The sequence below is a fragment of the Lineus longissimus genome, chromosome 3 (genome assembly GCF_910592395.1).
Source record: "Lineus longissimus chromosome 3, tnLinLong1.2, whole genome shotgun sequence".
Taxonomy (NCBI): domain Eukaryota; kingdom Metazoa; phylum Nemertea; class Pilidiophora; order Heteronemertea; family Lineidae; genus Lineus; species Lineus longissimus.
Genome location: NC_088310.1, coordinates 17607817 through 17626352, shown reverse-complemented (window position 1 = coordinate 17626352; position 18536 = coordinate 17607817). Strand labels below are relative to the sequence as shown.

General features: G+C 41.8%; 1 protein-coding gene across 4 annotated transcripts in view; it reads right to left on the bottom strand.

The window, feature by feature from the left end:
- Nucleotides 1-79: 79 nt before the first annotated feature.
- Nucleotides 80-18536, bottom strand: part of LOC135484056 (inactive tyrosine-protein kinase 7-like) — a 103009-nt gene continuing 84552 nt past the window's right edge. The window contains exons 8-16 of one of the 4 annotated variants that reach the window (XM_064765138.1): nt 8788-8954; nt 8015-8151; nt 7006-7153; nt 6423-6695; nt 5835-6107; nt 4989-5186; nt 4051-4281; nt 3268-3500; nt 80-2945 (exon numbers count right to left, since the gene is read on the bottom strand). In XM_064765138.1, coding sequence (XP_064621208.1) covers nt 2370-2945; nt 3268-3500; nt 4051-4281; nt 4989-5186; nt 5835-6107; nt 6423-6695; nt 7006-7153; nt 8015-8151; nt 8788-8954 — 2236 coding nt within the window. In that variant the 3' untranslated portion in view covers nt 80-2369. The remainder of the gene's footprint in view (nt 2946-3267; nt 3501-4050; nt 4282-4988; nt 5187-5834; nt 6108-6422; nt 6696-7005; nt 7154-8014; nt 8152-8787; nt 8955-18536) is intronic. The other 3 variants (XM_064765141.1, XM_064765139.1, XM_064765142.1) reach the window with 3 other exon arrangements.

Sequence of the window (18536 nt, the reverse complement as noted above, 5' to 3'; positions counted from 1 at the left end):
GACGTACATGTACGTCCTTGGCACTGAAAGAGTTAACTGTCAACTCGGAATAGGAGATTTTTACACAAATTTTTACACAAATTTCTGTCAAGGACTCACCTCGACTGATGGTGTGACCTTGAAATATGGTTGGTCCACAACCTGTTTACCGGAAGCCCAAAAGCTACAAGAAGCATAGCCTACATTTGAAAAATTGAAATAACAATGTCTATATTAATCCATCAAAAGCACAACTTAATCAAGTCCATCTGATATTAATGTGTTACCATTGTTTATGACAAAATACTCGCACCCTTTATAAAATTCCTGTGTGCAAAGAATGCAACCTGTTAGATTAAACGATTTCACAAGAAGAAAATACTACTAATATAAACATTGGTTGAGTGAAGTGTTTAAATAAAATACTTTGAAATGTAAAATATGTGATCCATTCAGTAGGAAATGTCTTTTAAAATACCACAATAAATGTCCTTACCCCAATATCCCAAACAATTCTTAAAGTTTCAATTCGTGAGAAGCAAGACATACTGTAAACCGTGACATTTTTGTGCTGCTTAATGTTCGCAAAAAGGCCTTTCATGATTTCGTCTCACAAAATTTGTGCAAAAAAAAACTAGTACATTGATGATCTGCTTGTGTTCTGTTTTCACATTCTGAACCCAGGATGCAAATTCTTTTAAGATTTAACGCTGGCAAAAAAGTCACGGTTTACCATATCATTAAACAGTTGGTTTACTTGCAGCCTTTTCTACTGAATTGAGCACAAAATTCAAGGGTGGCAAAACATTTTCAATCTCTGTTGGCAAAATGCCCAACTAAAACATCATTGATCTCGGCGGCATCATCATTAGACAAGAGAATAACACAAAATAAATACAAATTGCATTTACACAGCTATAATACAAACATTTTCATATGGCAGTGCGGAGAGAGCATTGATCGATTCAGAGACGACTGGACATTCATAAGGCCGCCCCGTGATCAGCCAAACTTGTCTGGTCTCCACGCGAACACCCGCGTGCGAGACTTACCCTATTGTGAACGCAAATACTGTACATATAAACGACATGGTTGATAAAATAAATCTCTCTCGAGCGATTCTTTAAAACGATTAGATAGCGAAATATGCAACTGTGAACTCGCGAAGCCATTTATGCAGTTGAATTGTCATCGTAAGCAATCTACAAAACGTCAAAAGTGAACACTTATTTATATCGACCCATTTGGTGCAATCATGTTTTAGAAAAAAAATTCCTGCTGATTTTCCACATTTTTCATCAAAGTGATCTAGCACCCAATTTATGAATACGGAGAGGTCACATGATGGTTATTTGACCAATCATGCTGCTGCTTGACGGGCTTAAATTCTGACACTACAAATCAATGAGAGACAGCAAAACAAATTAAGAATAGAAACACAAAATTTTTAGTTGGAAAAAACACAGCCCCCAAGTCCAAACATTGTTCAGTTCAGTCAATTACATAGTATTCATATTCAAAGGTCTGAAGCACCTAGACTTGTAAGAAAGGTTATATGCACCATTTGATCAAAACAGCTTGGTCAGGAAGATAAGACTCACCATGGCTACAGAACTACTGCTAACAGCATCAGAGCAATCCCTTGTCTATGGTGCGGCTTTTGCGCTACCAAGGAATGTAGTCATCCATTCCAGTGGCAAGAGTGGTAGGGGTCTGAGGTGTGCCTCCATAAGCACTGTGGGGACCTCTTGTATGACCGGAAAGATGACTCAATTGATTATGTCACTTGCTGTGTAAGGGTAGCAAGTGCACATACTAATGTGGCCGAAATATAACCTTACTGAGGGTGGTCATTTTCCCGGGCCTACTGGAACTGACCTCTCTAACATTGTAACATTGTAACAAGCTCATGGCTCACTCGAAAACACTTTGTTCGATCGTTTATAGTTGATTATGTACACATCTCCATGAATATAATGGGAGAATAAACCATTGTGACAGAGACTCTAGGCTTGTTGGCCAGATAAACAACAAATTTAACAGGGAGTGATGAAATTTTGACCCATGTAAACAAACGTTTATAGAATTTGAATTGCTCTAAATTCAACTGCCATCCCGTTTCAATTCATTAAAAAATTCCGTGTGGGCATGGTTTAGAACCATTGGCATTTCATTGAAGTAAATCAGATCTCATGCGTAATCACCGAAAATAACTTTGGCACTTTAAGCTCAGCTGTATGTTTAACTTACAATTCAATGATATTGTAGAGGCACTTCCAAATTCCATACTGTACAGACTACGAGGCTAGATCAAAACACAAGTGCCCAACCAACAACCCTAGATTCTATTTTTACCCTTAACCAGCGTAAAGACATTGGTAATTATTAACCTACACGTGAGTGTCCACCATTAGTTCACCTATTGCAACAGAAATCTCTGAAAACGATGGTCGGTCTTTTGGACTATCAGACCAACATCGCTGAAGAACCACTTGCATTTCATCTGGACTCTGAGTGGGCAAGTCGGGCATCAGGTCGCCCGCTTTGGCCGCTTTCACCACCTCTTCATCTGTTTTCCGGCGATAAGGCGTATCTCCCAGCATGAAAACTTCCCACGCGAATATGCCAAACGACCAGACGTCACTTTTCGTCGAGAAATCATCGTCGACGATCGATTCCGCTGGCAGCCAGCGAATCGGCATCAGCTGCGAATGATACTGGTAGTATTCACCAGCGTAAACGTCCCGGCACAATCCAAGATTGGAGATTTTCAAGTCAAGATTTGGACAGAGTAGCACGTTTCTCGCTGCAAGATCCTTGTGTACGAAGCGATGGCTTGATAAGTGCTCCATTCCCGCGGCCACTTGGCTGCACATGGTGATCTTCTGAGCAGACGTCAGTGGCGGCACCTTCACGTTCCTTCCGTTGTCCTTCCTCATCGCCCGCAGGAACTGCTTCAGGTCGCCCTGCAACAAGAAATGAACAGTTCGTTATAATAATCATCATCATCATCATTAGGGACTATGTTCCTTTGAGAAATTTTCTGCTTAGCCCTTGGAGTGCATAGTGCCGGTGTTAACAGAGTTCCAATCCGAAAGTAGGGGTAATGTCCCTCTAAATTGTCCATTATAAATGAAAAAGTCAGCGTACACTTTCCCGTAACAATAGATACCGACTGCAAGCTTCAGACAAGCATCAAGTCTACTATGTGCACAAGCAAGACCAAGCTGTAAAATGGAAAAATTTTTAAACAATCTGATAAACCTAAATTCTGACTTTTCTACTCACCCATTCACAGTACTCGAGGATCATGAACTGCGGCTCGATCTCACGGCAGACGCCCAACAACTTGACAACATTGTCGCAATCGAGTTTGCCAAACATGTCGATCTGCAGCCGGTAGTCGAACTGGTGGCTGTCCTCCTTACTCAGAAGAGACTTGACTACGACCAACGTGTCGCCCTCTCCCTCCTTGATGCCGTGGGCTCGTGCCAGGAACACGTCACCAAATTCTCCCTTGCCTAGAAAAATAATCAAACGAATCACAATCCAATACACTGAGGGAACTAAACCGAGCAACCAGACTGCTTATTTTTCAAAGTACTGGTACCCAATTAAGAGTTATATACAGTAGTTGAAGTGCAATTGCTGTCACATTCTGAACCTATAAATCATGTGTTGAGATGAGTAGATTTACATCGAAAATTAAAATTTTCAAGTCATTGAGTCCACTCAAAATATGCAGACTTTGTGAGGGCATTTAAAGAATACTGACACTGACACTGACACTGACACTGACACTGACACTGACACTGACACTGACACTGACACTGAAACTGAAACTTTTGTCATTAGAACTGCCCTTATTTGCAAATATAAGCCTCTTATTTTTTGCCTGATTTTGAGAATCCCGAGGTTCGACAGAGAGCCAAGGCATAGATCTTTCCATTTCTGCTGTCAAACAAAACGCTTTTCAGGAGGGAAAAACCCCGGAAATCCTCCTAAAATTGGAAATGTCTCATCTCTTCTCTGAATTCTTCCCACAATGATATCCCCAGCAAGAACTCTTACCAAGCATTCCTAGAGTCTGAAGGTCATGGCGCGGGAACTGCATCTTATCGTAGCTGTTACGTCTCTTTGAGTGATGCGAGCCAGGATGCGAGTGGGTTGAGTGAGACTGGTACGAGCTCAGACATGAGAAGTCTCCATCGCTCTTGATGTTGTTCTCATCTCTCTTGTCCTTCTCCATCAGTTCCTGCTGCTCACGATGAGCGTCACCATTTTCTGCAAGAGGGCCAAGTTCTGAAATGTAATCATCCCCGAGTGTGCAGAAAAAAATTGTTGCAAAAATTTCAGAGAAAAATCTAAAAGTGCTGACAACATCTTTTCTTGTTTATAAATAAATAGGCCCAGCATATAATTCAAACGGCCCATATTCCAATTATCGTTTCAAATTTGTCAATATCTGACCAAATAATTAAACAGAAATGGTACACAACATAGAAAAAGGGTTTTCATCAATAGAAATGCTGCTCCCCAAAGCCAGATAAAAGTATGCGACAAGGTTGTGAAGTGATATGAATGAGTTAATGAAGGACTAAAAGAGTGAGCGTTACACAATGATTTGGACAAGGATCAGAGTCTTCAAGAATGGAGTGTGTCTACATGAAGGAAGTTGTGGTATGTCGGACATGCAAGGAGTAGTTTACTAGGTGATGTAATTTGACTTTTAGTAATGATATGAGTGAAAAGAAGTCTAGTGAAATTTAACCCTTAAGAACTCAAGACATGGCTGTAAATGATGAATTATCCAAGTTGCAAATTTGCTCCAAACTGTTTAATGATTGAATTTTTACTGCCTCTTGCATCATAAGACACTGTTCATTATTTTTCAAGCTCTTTCGATGTTCGGATTGTCGTTAACAACTCTCAAACAAAACTGTGCTTTTGATAGTAAACTGAGTTCTTAAATGGTCGACAGAAGTGTTAGAAAGTGATGTGATAATGACCTGCTGTACCTGTCTCTGCATTCTCGGCCATCTTCCTGCGGCCGCGACTCTTGTACAGCCGCAGACTGCAGTAGATGGTCAGGCCCACGACAAGGCCGAGATACGCGATGGCACTACACACGGCTATGATGACCGTCTTCATCATGCTGAAGCCCTCGTCATCCTTCTTCTGCTTGTCCCGCATATACTGGTCGGAACCTGGTGGGAGAAATGAGAATTAGTGACGACATGGCGGATCTAAGCATGCTATAGCTTCGGTAGCCTAGCTGTTTCTGTTTTTACACTGATACACTTATTTCTTCAGTATTTCATACACCGATTAATTTATTTCAAAATAGTCATCATTATTTCCCTTTTCTCAAATGTTGGTTGGCAGAATATTTCACCCATCTAACGCTATTAGGTTTAACTGAGAATCCTTTTACATAAGACACATGAATCACATCTTTATTCTCAGAATGATGACCTGAAACCAACTTGGTTGGTATCAATAGGGGGCCGTTTAGCCGTCCCTTATTTGACAAAAAGACGCATTAAGATTTGAATACGCACATTGATGTACGAGGGACGTCTACATAATGTAGTTCGTTCCTATCAACTACATTATGTATGACACATATGTACTCATAGAATGATTGAGAGTCGGCCTGATGAACCACACAGGATTTCTCCCTCATCAATCAAATTCCCGACTATATCGCCTCATCCAGACTCCCTACAGAGACGAGCATGCATCTTTTGGAGCTATTAAAGCACCAGTCACGAACTGAACCAATTGGGCCCATTCGTTTTACTTGGCAGTCGGGATTTAGAGTCAAGTTATTATCCAACAGTTTCTTTGCTTACTTGCTACTTCCAGGAATATCTCCTCTCGTTCAAATCCACCGCTATTGCCGGCCGTACAGCCGTACCGTCCACGGTCCTCGATGAAGATCTGAGACACGTACAGCGTTCCGTTCTTCAGCACCTTGAATCTCCTGATGTCGAAGGCATTGACTTGGCTGTTTTTATCCCACTGGATGGTCGGTGGCGGGTCACCGATGGCAACACAGTGCAGCATGACGGAGTAACCTTCGTAGCCCGTCGTGTTATGGGGCTTCACCTTGAACTTGGGCTTTACTGAAAACAAGGAACGACTCAACAAATCAACATTGGTCAAAATTTGAGTAAAAAATAAATGAGGACTCACTGAATTTGTATTGACATGATTGAGAATGGCCTTAGACTTGATAGGATACTGCAGATGATATCCACATCCAAGCAAACTGGGTATGGCCTACTGGGTAAGACCTCCTAGTAATGTTCCCCCACCAGTCTGGTGACAGGAGTTTCAACTGACACAAAAGCCTTGAAGATAAACACAGACAGACACTGTCCAATTTTGAAGAACATTACTTACAAATACTGTCCTATTTTGAAGAAAATCCAACTTACCAACAACTTCAACTGTGATGGTAGCATTGATGGTTCCCTGGGTCTCACTCTGGGCCGTACAAGTGTATTCACCCTCGTCAGTCGCCTCCACTGATTTGAAGATGAGCGTTCCGTTCTGGTCCTCCACGTGGGGCGGCAGGCCTGCTGTGCCGTGGCGGTACCACTTCACAGCCGGCTGCTTTTTCCCATCAGCCTCAGCCTTGCAGTGGATCTTAGCCGGTGATCCTAACTCGAGTTTCGTGTTGACTGGTTTTGGTAAGAATTTTAATCTCCCTGTGAATAAGACAGAAACATATCAGTATCTCAATGAATTACTTGAAATTAATCATCTGATACCTAACTACCGACCGACTTCAAATCTTACATTTCCACATCTTTCAGGCCAGTCATTGTGATGGTCTGAGCTTGATACAAGGTTTCATGGAAACTAAGTTGGCTCCTCACCTTGTTGGTCAATAAAGGGTTATTTAAAAGGGACACAAAGTATTTGCATCATTTCGATGAACCAATCAAAGAAAGGAAAATAACGACTCGTGCCAAAACTCTACAACTGGAGATGAAAATCACAGTAGTCTGTACTTACTGGTAATTTCCAACCTGGCCATACTAGACTCAATTGTCGGGTGTCCTGTGGTGTTGACCCGGCACGCATAGTTCCCTTCATCGTTCAGGTGAACATTGTGTATCGTTATGTCCCCTGTTCTCTCGTTGATGATGAACCGTGGATGAGGCTGCAACAGAAGATCAGCTTAGTAATCAAAATATTTTGAATATTTTTCCATTTCTGGAGGGGTGTAATGGTGTAAAGTGTTTGAGATTGAAACTACTTGTCATTACCAGCACCATTAGTCCTGCTAAGTGAAACCCTGACTGAATAGGAATCATACCTTTTAATCCAATCCAATTCCAGTCTTAAAGGCATACACCATTTGTCAAAAATTTGAAATAAGTAATTCAATTTGAAATTTTCAAATTGCATAAATACATCCTGAATATAAATTTCAGCTATGCCATTGTGTCAACAGATTTAAAAATACTATAAATACCAAGTTTCAGTAAATCTGAATGCATGACAACTGCACTATGGCATTGCGTATTACTACACCTCTATCTTTCAGAGTCACCAGTAAATAAACAGGGAGCTCCTTTAACGCAAATTTCACTTGAAATCAACGGTTTCCCAATGCCTTGAAATTTATAAATACTGATGTCTAGTATATGACCTATCACGTATCAGCCTGACTGATTTTGCCAGGCTGATTTGATGAACAGACAAAACGCTTGCCAATTGCCACCATTTGCTTCAATTGCCACCATTTGCTTCAATTGCCACCATTTGCTTCAATTGCCACCATTTGCTACAATTGCCACCATTTGCTTCAATTGCCACCATTTGCTACAATTGCCACCATTTGCTACAATTGCCACCATTTGCTTCAATTGCCACCATTTGCTTCAATTGCCACCATTTGCTACAATTGCCACCATTTGCTTCAATTGCCACCATTTGCTTCAATTGCCACTATTTGTTCATGTGGCCTCCAACTTTCGGGTTCTGATGACTTTGAAGTAATTGCCTGCATGTCACTTACCTCAAGAGGTGAATTGTTGTTAAGCCATATAATACGAGACACTGGATATGGTGTGCCGAGCACCTTACAGTTCATCTGGGCTGTTTTACCCTCGAGCACAGTGACAGCAGATGGTCCCTGAGTAATGGTGGGTTTCACTGGAAAGATAAGATTATCGTTTACTTCCCAGCTATCAATAGTGGTCGGAACCAACGTCATCTAGAATACAACACATTTTTAACCAGAAAGGAATACATATTTGATTGAATTACAGCTGAATGCAAAGAAGAACAAGTTTCGGATATTTTTTATTCTTTCTTGAAACGCTTTCAAAATCTCCTCTAAATTCAGTGATAGGATTGTTCAGTGCTGTCACTGCTGTTAGAATCAAACTGTGACCTCGATCTCTTCGAGACAACATTGTCATCTTTTGGTAAAGATTAACGGAGTAGCAGACTTTGATCCCTGCAGATGGCGCAAGTACCTTGACGAGGCCTGTGCAGATAACAAAACGACAACACCAACTGCTGATAATGTAAATGATGTCAAGTGGTACAAGCTAATAGAGTCAGGAAATTATGTCAAAATTACGCTTGCGAGCTCCCAGACGTAATTGTGGATGGTTTCGCTGCGGTCATTTCTCATTGTCAGTTGTTTTTCTGGAATTATACCCGCCCTCTTCATAAGCCCAAGAATGGTGCATGAGCGACTGTGCCTCCTAGCAGATTCGATTATACTATCACGGGTTTTGGTATTTGTAAAGGAAGGGGATGAACTATTATGAGGTTACACACCTGATACGACAATCCAAACGACGCCATTCTTCTCCCCAGAGAGGTTGCTGGCCACGCAGGTGTAGTTACCAGAGTCAGACGACTGGGCGCTGGTCACCTTGAGTTTGGTATCCTCGACCACGATGCGTCCTTGTCCAGGTATCGTCACACCCAGTGGATCTTCCCACCTGGAAAGACACAAATAAAAGAAAGCTTTAGACCTTGTTTATAAAAGACAACCTAAGTTAGAAAATGTTACGGATGCGGTAGAAATATCTGCTCTCTTCATAATTTCCTATTAAGAAGTCCAATAGGAATAGGACCGTTTTTTGTTATTCGTGACAACATATGACTAAAGTCAATAAATTATTTCTATTTTTATTTTTATTTTTTGGGTCTCCGTTGCAACGACCCATGCACCAACAAAAAACCTCGAGGCAAAGGCCCAATTCTGGGCCATAATGCCTAAATGATGATGATGATGATGATGATGATGATGATGATGATGAATATTATGTTGTAAAGAAACTTTCTTCGTTCTGCTCCAAAATACTAATTTGCCAGACCACTCCGTGCTGCCACATAGTGAGGAGCGAGTACACCAATCAAGATATGGTTACAGATAGTCCTTTGTCAAAGGCAATTGTTTTTACTACCTTGTGACTGGTAAGAATTGAAAATTAAACTTTCAATCTGCTGCGACAGTGACTCCGTCAACCAACACCCAACTGCAGTGCAATCACTGTCCACTCCAGATGATAGGGATAGAGCACATCTTCGCAAATAGCAGTTTTAAAGGGAAAACATGTCCTACACAACAGTATTAGTTGAAACAGCACATCCTCACAAATAGCAGATTTAAAGGGAAAACATGTCCTACACAACAGTATTAGTTGAAACAGCACATCCTCACAAATAGCAGATTTAAAGGGAAAACATATCCTACACAACAGTATTAGTTGAAGATTCACCTCAGGGCAGTGTGCAATTACGTTCCAGTGCTTGTAATAGGACCTGTCAGGTTATCAGCATCCTGGTACTTTTTTCTATAAATTTTTTCCTCCTTCCAATGATATGGCTATTGATACCTAGCAGGGAATGCTTTGATCTCACGGTATTCAGCATACACAAACATCCCGCCAATATCAGTTACGAAATGCACTGCATGGGTTAATGTCAAAATATACAACCCATCCTGGGTGGAAGGTGATGTCGAATGATGATATTTACATGCAAGAAATATAGAACTTGTCACCTTTGTTCAAGGGCAGATATGAGCGCTCAGAGTGCAGGAAAAACCCATTTTCAGGTCCAATTAACTCTTGATTATATGTCAAAACAAGTGTTGCTTGACATCATCAGGACACATCAGGATCAAGGCATGACGTCACTGACATCACTCGTAACATCACGAAATACTTGATTAGTCAGGAAATTGGCAGTTTATTTGACCTGAACACATGATTTTTCAGCAGTGCCACCAAGTCAAAGGCCCTTGAATGAAAGCCGCAAGTCCTGTATTCAATCCCAGCCCTCTCCAAATGAAATGGAAATAATATTAGGGATATAGTTTTGAACCAAACTACAAGAATATGGCGGTTGGCTGAAATGAGAGGAATGGTCTTGAAATTTGACCTACACTGTTATACTACAGTGGAGGATAACCTAAGCTAAAATTTCAAACTATTAATTATTTTACCTCTAGCTTTGGGCTTTCAGCTATGGCTGAATAATTGACACATATCTAATATCAGGGGGGCGGGTGTACAGAAATTAGCCAAATCATTTATCGAAAACTGACGCTGAAATCCACCTGAGTTGAGGCTCGACCTGAGGTACCATGCTGAAAGCAATACTGATGTGTCTCTGTGCCATTTCTGTCAACACTATTTGAACACTCATTATTTTCAGAGGAAATCACCTTTAAATGTGTAACCAATACATCAAGGTCAAGGCAACTTGATATTTCTGTACTGATTTCATTCTTTCCTTATATGATAGCCATCATTAGCAACCTGTATCAATGTACTACATCACATATAGACTTACATTCTCTGAAAAATGCATCCTTGATACAGCTTCAGAAAAAAAACAACCTTTATAGCATTCACACCAAACAAATAAAGCTTTCAAACCGAGTGATTGCATGTGTGCTCACAGTTGAACTTCAATTTAAAACAAGATGATTCAAAAAAAACCTGACAGACGTTGTCACAAGTCCATCGGATCAATTCAGTCGCAGAGAAGATTTCCATCAACACTGTTCATTCGTCAAGGGGGGTCACACAACGTGAAATAAATGTACACCAATCTGCCATAAGGTGATCCTGGCCGCTTTGACATCATTCAATTCTGCCAATAAATCACCACTTTTAATTGAGAAGATTAATCCGAAGCGACATTCAAAATAGTAATGGCAATAAAATAGATAACATCGCTATATTTTGTAGCAAGATATAGCGGAAAGCTTATTTTATTGCTAAGGCAGTGCTCGTTCCTTATTGGTTGTCTGTCTATCTTATGTAAATTTGGCCTCTTCCGGCAATTTTACTTCAATAAATATCAAGACGAGAAGGTCGCTTTTTCAATATCGAGTTTGGAAAGCTACAACAAGATCCAGAAGAACTGATGATTGTTTTCTGAATCAGTAGGCCTAATGGTTATGAGGTGTTGTGGTATACAAGATATCCATTGGCAGTCAGCAGAGAACAGGATACAAGATAAGGGGTTATTTCTGGCTGATAAAGCACACGGTATACTTGAGAAATCACCCGAGACACGAGAAAGAGAGATTAAACTTGGCGTTTTCGTTCCGAGAACACGGGCGCCCAACTCGCACATGCTCAGTATCCAATAGCCAGGTTAAACTGGTTCCCGGGAGCACAACCTGCTTCAACCTAGGCACGAGGTTTGTCTCAGTGTCTTGTATGATTGTATGGATTGCATTTTTATCAAGATATCTTCAGCTTTTCTCACAATAACTTAGGAAATCAAATTGAAGATGGCTGCCCTGGTGGCCATCTTGACAGAGGAGACAAGACCACTAATGAATATTCATAGGTTGGAGGGTCGAGGCCTATCTATTAGACGAGTGCATGTTTTTTACTCTCAAGTACATATTTGGAGAGGTATTGAAAAAATATTTGTTGTGGCAAGTCTACAGATATAAAGAAATTATTTGATGAAAAAATTAATTTCGAATTTTGCTGATTGGGTAATAGGGGGCGTGTTTTGAGTTTTTCCTGCCAGTTGGCTGAAAAGAGTGGAAATATCAAAGTCTGTCTAATTTGTCGATTATAAAAAAATTTCCGTGGTCAATCACCAATTTAAATCGCACCAGTTACTCGCAAGACTAACCCGTATATCATATCCGAATTTCAGTTTCACTTCTTGACGCATTCTTTGATGCGTCGCGGTCAAACATTGACAATTTAACTGCTAAAAGGCTTAAAAAATCAATTGTGGTCTTGTCTCAGAGTGACAGGCCTGGTTATTTCGAGCAACATGGATGCCATAAAGGGGAACGAACACTCCGTATTTGCAACATTTTTTCCAATGGGTATTTTAACAATGTTGAGATGAATAGAATAGTCTGTTTCACATAGCCCATCAAATTGGCTGAAGACCTCCCTTGATAATTCTTTAAATATTATGATAGATCATACCATACGATCACACATGATCATGTATAAACTAATGCTGTTTTTTTATCTTTTTTTAGAAGGAAAGAAACAGTAGACCCAACACTAACACTGAAATCACCATAGCTGCTGCCACATGATGGTTATCTTGGGAAGTGACACAAGTGATTCCACCTCTGATCGAAAGACAATGCCTTCCCTGTGAAGTTCTCCTTCCACAAATAAAGTTGGCATTGTTGTGTTAATTTCTTGATATCTTCCTCTGATAATGTGCGCAAGATTTTAAATCGAATTAGGACAATTCCATAGGAAATTCCATCGGGATGAATTTCATTGAAATAATTTTACATGGTCATGTTGATGAAATATTTTAAAGAAGGAGTGACCAACCCGAGGGGCTCCTGATACACTTTACCAGACAGAATGCGTCAGATTCTTTAACATGATTTGTTTTAAACACATTTTTTAAACACATCAAATATAAAAAGTCGGGCATCAACTTTGACTCTATTGGCCCTCTGAGTGACATTCCACCACCATACCGCCCAGAGGAACCAGGTTTGGCCAGACAATGTGGACTGGACAGCCAAGCTCTGAGAGATGATGGTATTGCACTTTTGATTGAACTAGACTGTCGACATCAAAGAAGAAGAATGACATTGGTCCATTTGTGACGTAATCAAGAAGGCAAAGTGAGCACTTATTCCCTGAAAGGATTTAAGAGCCTCCCTGGTGACAGATACAGAGTGCGTACAATTCCTTAAAACAACCTGTTTGTCATCACAGAGCACAGATTTGCAATTATGCATTGTATAAACTAATATGTCTTTCTTTTTATCAAATACATGAATCAGGATCTCTAATACTTGCTGATGAAAATCATAAATCTGACAGACGGCAAGTGCATCCGGAAATCACCTTTATGATATTTGCCAAAGCCACTAGAGTCACATTGACTGTTATATTGAATGATGACTACAGTCTGGGTGAATCATTCAAACCTGGCTGATATCAGCAGTTTAACTGTTCCTGATATCAAAACGATAGTAGGCTACTCTTTTAAAACATTGCCGACCTCCCCACTCCACTCATCTTTTTGTATGTTTTCATGTAACCAAAAATATATACGATATTTAAGCAAGCGATATTGATGTTCACTTTTTTAAGAGTGATGATTGTGGAGATTGTAAATCTGGTGTCTGGACTTTTCTATCATAATATTCTATCATAATTTCCTATCTCTCCCCTCACCCTAGTGTGTTTACACCTTATCAGAGATTATTGGCATGTTTTCCCCTGCAAGTTTATTCTGGTTTCCATCCTGACCAACATCAAAGTTGGATATAACTTGTTTGTTTGTCAGTTTATTTCTTATGTATCAGCCTAGAGTGTGCGTGTTATTCTGGCATGAAGTACTAACAACTAGCCTTGCCCTCAAGTGTAAAGGTTGCTCCCAAGTGGCTGGAATAGGCCTTCCGGTAGGTCATGTCTAAGAGAAGGCAGCAGATTTTTTTATGAAGAAAGCTTTTAGACATTTGAGCCACATTCTACCTATCTTGCAGCATGGTACTAGACTTGTCAAGAACCTGTCTAAAATTCTGCTCCGGGTGGATCTTCATTCAATTCAAGATATTTATTACCGGCAGGCGGCAGTAGTTTGCGCTTGCAGTCCAATACACAATAGATTTCAAGAAAGATACTGAAGAAGTTGGGTGAGCAGAACAGTTACTGACTTGGAGAGATGTTGTGAGAATTACAAGGGAATAGGAGGGCATTGCTTGTTCCCAAATAAGCAAACCAACCCTTCCTGGTGTACAACATCCAACTCTGGCACAGGTATTCTTCAGCAGTAAAATTTGGCATGTTATCCTTAGACAAGGATCACTGAAGAATGAGTGAGTGAACCCCTCTTGTCAAATGGAGGGCAGTACTGGATGGCCTACCCGTAAATATTTGCCAAAGAAAATCACATGATAGTGACTTGAAAGCAACACCCTCCGCTTCCTGGCTTTGCATGTTTGACATTTTCTACCACCAAAGCAACTCTGATTAGAGAAGGAAAGCAAATGTCTTCTGAATGAGCTAGTCCTCCACCTCAAGGGAACAATGGCCTATTAAGGGGAAATGAGACATCCATATCAACTGTATGGCAAATCCGGAGCCTGGATATATAATTTTCGAATCTGATGACTGATCTCTGTTGCTTAACCTCCTCTTTCAATATTCATCGCTTGTCATTTGGCCGCCATTAGCCAGAACAAGGTTCCTTTGTTTGAGGAAAGAAATGAACACCAGTGTATATACTTTGGACAAGATTTGTCAACAAACCTTTAAATGTCAAATCAAGGGAAGCGGATAGACCCCATTGACATTTAGAGCAACAACCAGGGCATGGACTATCTTCAGAAAGTGATGAGGACTTTCAACACTTGAAGACAAACCTGCAGTATCAGCAAGAGAAAAAGATGCTGTGTATAACCACCAGAAATATTTCAAGAGGAAGACATACAAAACTGCTGAAATCCAATTAACATTCTCTCAGACAGGCCTTACAAATGCAAAAAAACAACCATCAATATTACCGCTACAGAGTCAAATGACAAACTATCATGAAGCCCTGCAGCACCAGAAACAGAGGTACCAGCGACACCTACAGGGAAAACCTTTGGGTATCAGCCTTTTGAAGGCTTCTACAGCCTGGTTGCTTAGGTTGGTTCACCCACAGCCTGACACTGTGGGTTGCTTTTAGTCAACTAATGGATACCAGTCAATCAACTCCACCACAATATTTTAACTCTCATAGCTTGAGGGTATACTAATGGTGTGTTCACACTGGATGCGAATTGAAACCGAATTCCGTAGAGCGCTCTCCGGAATACGAATTGGTTAATCCAGTTTCAGAACGGTCGCGTCACACTGACCCGAATACGCATTCAAATCGGTTTAAAACGCGCTACACTCAATGCGTATACTAACATCAAGCATTCAATTTCAATCTGCAGATCCTGCAAGAAGCAAATTCTAGTACATGTACATACATACATAAAATAATACAAGAACAGTTTCATTCAGCATACATTCCTAGGCCATTCACCATTCAATCTTTGGTCTCTGTGGCGTAACAAACAATCAAACCTCTGATAAGATCAACTTTACTCCGTACAAAAATAAATCTATTCAAAATTGCATGAAAAAATTATTCTAAAAACATCTTCATATTGTGTTTGGCAGATCATAACTCTACCATTTACCAGGCATTCACTTCAGCACATCCTACAAGACTAGCACAATCAATTGAATTGATAGAAGTTTGGCGCGGAGAATTAACGGAAGAGGAAGTGCGCCGGGCGCATGCACAGTGCGATCGAAATTATTAATTCGTATCAAGCGCGTCACACTTGAAATCTCAATACGGTTTCGTTGATTCGGATTAGCTGATTCGCATTCAATTCGGTTTAAGAACCATGTTGGTTAAAGCGGATTGAGATCGGTATGAACCGAATTGAGTGTGACGCCCCAATACGTATCAACGTTTCAATTCGAATTCAATTCGTGTTAAAACCCCAGTGTGACCACGGCATTAATCTTCAAGTCTTGGTGAAAGACTCCAAACCTAATATCAAAATGGACCAGTCAGTAACTGAATGGCCTCAGGGTCAAGCGGAACCTTAAAAGTTCTGCAATGTTTGGGCTTTGAATTCTTAAAGCTTTTAGAGCATCCCCAATAAAAGAGAGGAACAAGAAGAACCATCATGAGATGTCTTAGGGGTTGCTAGTAGAGATACCACTAGGTAGATATGATGGTTTATTTCTTTGAAGATGCAGGAGGCCTCTACATTTTTACAAGTTTTGATAACTCAATTTCAACATTTGAGTGTTGTCAACTTAAAATGGGGCAAGAATATCTTCTAAAATCGAATGAGTATCAGATAATCCTCAAATTTAATGATTTGAAAGTTGTTCAGGGTTAACCTTATGCTATCAGCAATGTCTAAACATGGATCTGCAGGATAAAATGATTCATTCATTACCCTTGGCAATTGTTTTGCTAGACAGAAGATTATACCACAAATAGACACAACATGAGCTTCAGACAGAATGCTTTTAGCTATCTCCCACCACATGGGCCATAGCAAGAAACTCCAAACACCATACAGTTTTGTGGCACAAATAACACACCATTTTGCCACTGGCAAGATTGGCGAACATGTTTGAAGTGTCAATCAAGGATGTTCATGTTTATTCTTCCATATTGTAGATAGTTCGAGGGCATGTGAGAACTCCAAACAAATGGTAAAGGCAAAAGGAAAAAGGTGTTGAAAGGTTTCTAACATTGGTATGATACTCGCTCGTGGGCAAAGTCAGGGAAAAAGAAGTCGCACCAGGTAATACAACCAACATGACACACGAGACTGCTTTTAAAGTGTTTATTTCTATTTCTAGCTTGGATTCTACAAAAGAGATTACATTTAGTGATAAAGCTCAGGAAATGAAGCAGGCAATCCTTAGAAAAGCACACTGAAGACGCCCTTCTGTCTTTATGGAAGGATGGAAGGCTTTGACGGCTTTCCTTGCAGGCCCAAAACTTCCATCGTTGTTTTTACATGACATGAAAAGTTCGGATCTTATGAAAACTTCATTAACAGCAGCAATGACTTTTACCCCAGTGAGATGCGTCATCCCCAACTTTGGAAAATATCAACTGATAAACCATGGATATGATATCTATTCCGATTACCATCGCTAAGAAACTGACAGAATGCCGTCTGCAGTAACCCACGGGGAGGCGGTCGACGTCCCCAGAAGGGGACGGAAACTGGGGTGAGCCGCCTGCCAGGCCTCATAACCCGATGGGATACGCCCCGTCGCCTCAGAGCGGTCAGATGTGACGGTGTAATCTGAAGACACAGTCACAACCGAAGACACTGCCGGAGGCACATCCAACCCGGAGGAGGACGGGGGACGACCCAATGCCGCAGCAGGGGGGTCCCGACGGGGGAGGGCGGAGGAAACCCGGCCAGGTGGGGGCTTAGATGTAACTAAGGACTCCACGGCCGGTAGCCGGAGGAGTTCCTGAATCAGGAGGTCTGCCTCCAGCGGGGTATGCTCGACGCCCAGGGGATCGGGACGCAAAGCGTCCAGAGTCCCGCTCACTACGTCCCCCTGTGAAAGGGGGGAGGAGCCAATCTCCCTAGGGGGCGCCCCGATGAGGGGGTCACCGGCGCTCAACCTAGTAGAAAACTCGGGGGGCACACCTCCGAATGGAGGGTGCCCGGCCCGAGCCCCGGAGTCGGGCGCCGAAACGGCGCCAGAGCTCCGGGGGCCTCGCCCCCGCTGAGAAGAAACAGCGGAGGGGGACTTAGAAGAGGCCACACCAGACTTTCTGGGGCCTCTCCGGGTCGGCTTCTGCTTCTTCGACGGCCGAGGGGCCGGAGAAGCAGAAGGCAGCGTCCCGGCAGCGGACGAAACCGCAGTCGCAGAGTCCGACGGGGCGGACTGGCGAGCCGGGGACGAACCGGGACGGGGACTAATAATCCCCGATACACCGGCACCCGGGCACCTGAATACCCAGAAGGGTAACAGGCCCAATAAGAGGGCTGGAAAGCCCAATAATGACAAGAAAGACGCTAACAAGAGCGGCAGAGCCAGCATCTTGAGAGGCCACACAAAAGAAGTGAACGATAAGAAAAACTTAGATTTATTTGGTCACGTGACCGGAGCCTGGAGCGAGAAAATTTTTGGGAGAACGGCGAAGAAAAAGCGTTCTAAAGTGGCGAAATCAGGGAAAGATGGGTAAAGGAATGGTCTCACCCGCTTCCTGAGATCGGCAGCTCCAAACGGACGTCCGGGGGAGGATCCTTCTCGATACTGTCGCGGAGAATTCGACGCAAACAGCAACAGAAACTCGGAGCTTGTGGTACAAGGCGCCGAGGAAAAAGTACTGGCAATATGGCGGCTTGCACGGTTGATGGGCTGTACAGGGGCGCCGCCTGGACGTAGCCTTGTGAACTGGCTGGTTATTTTTCTAATGTAATTAGTTAAATAATTCCTCGGGTAGATCCGATATGAGTACATATGCAAAAGTCTGACCTGGGTAGAGTATGAACGACATAAAATGCCCGACAGGCA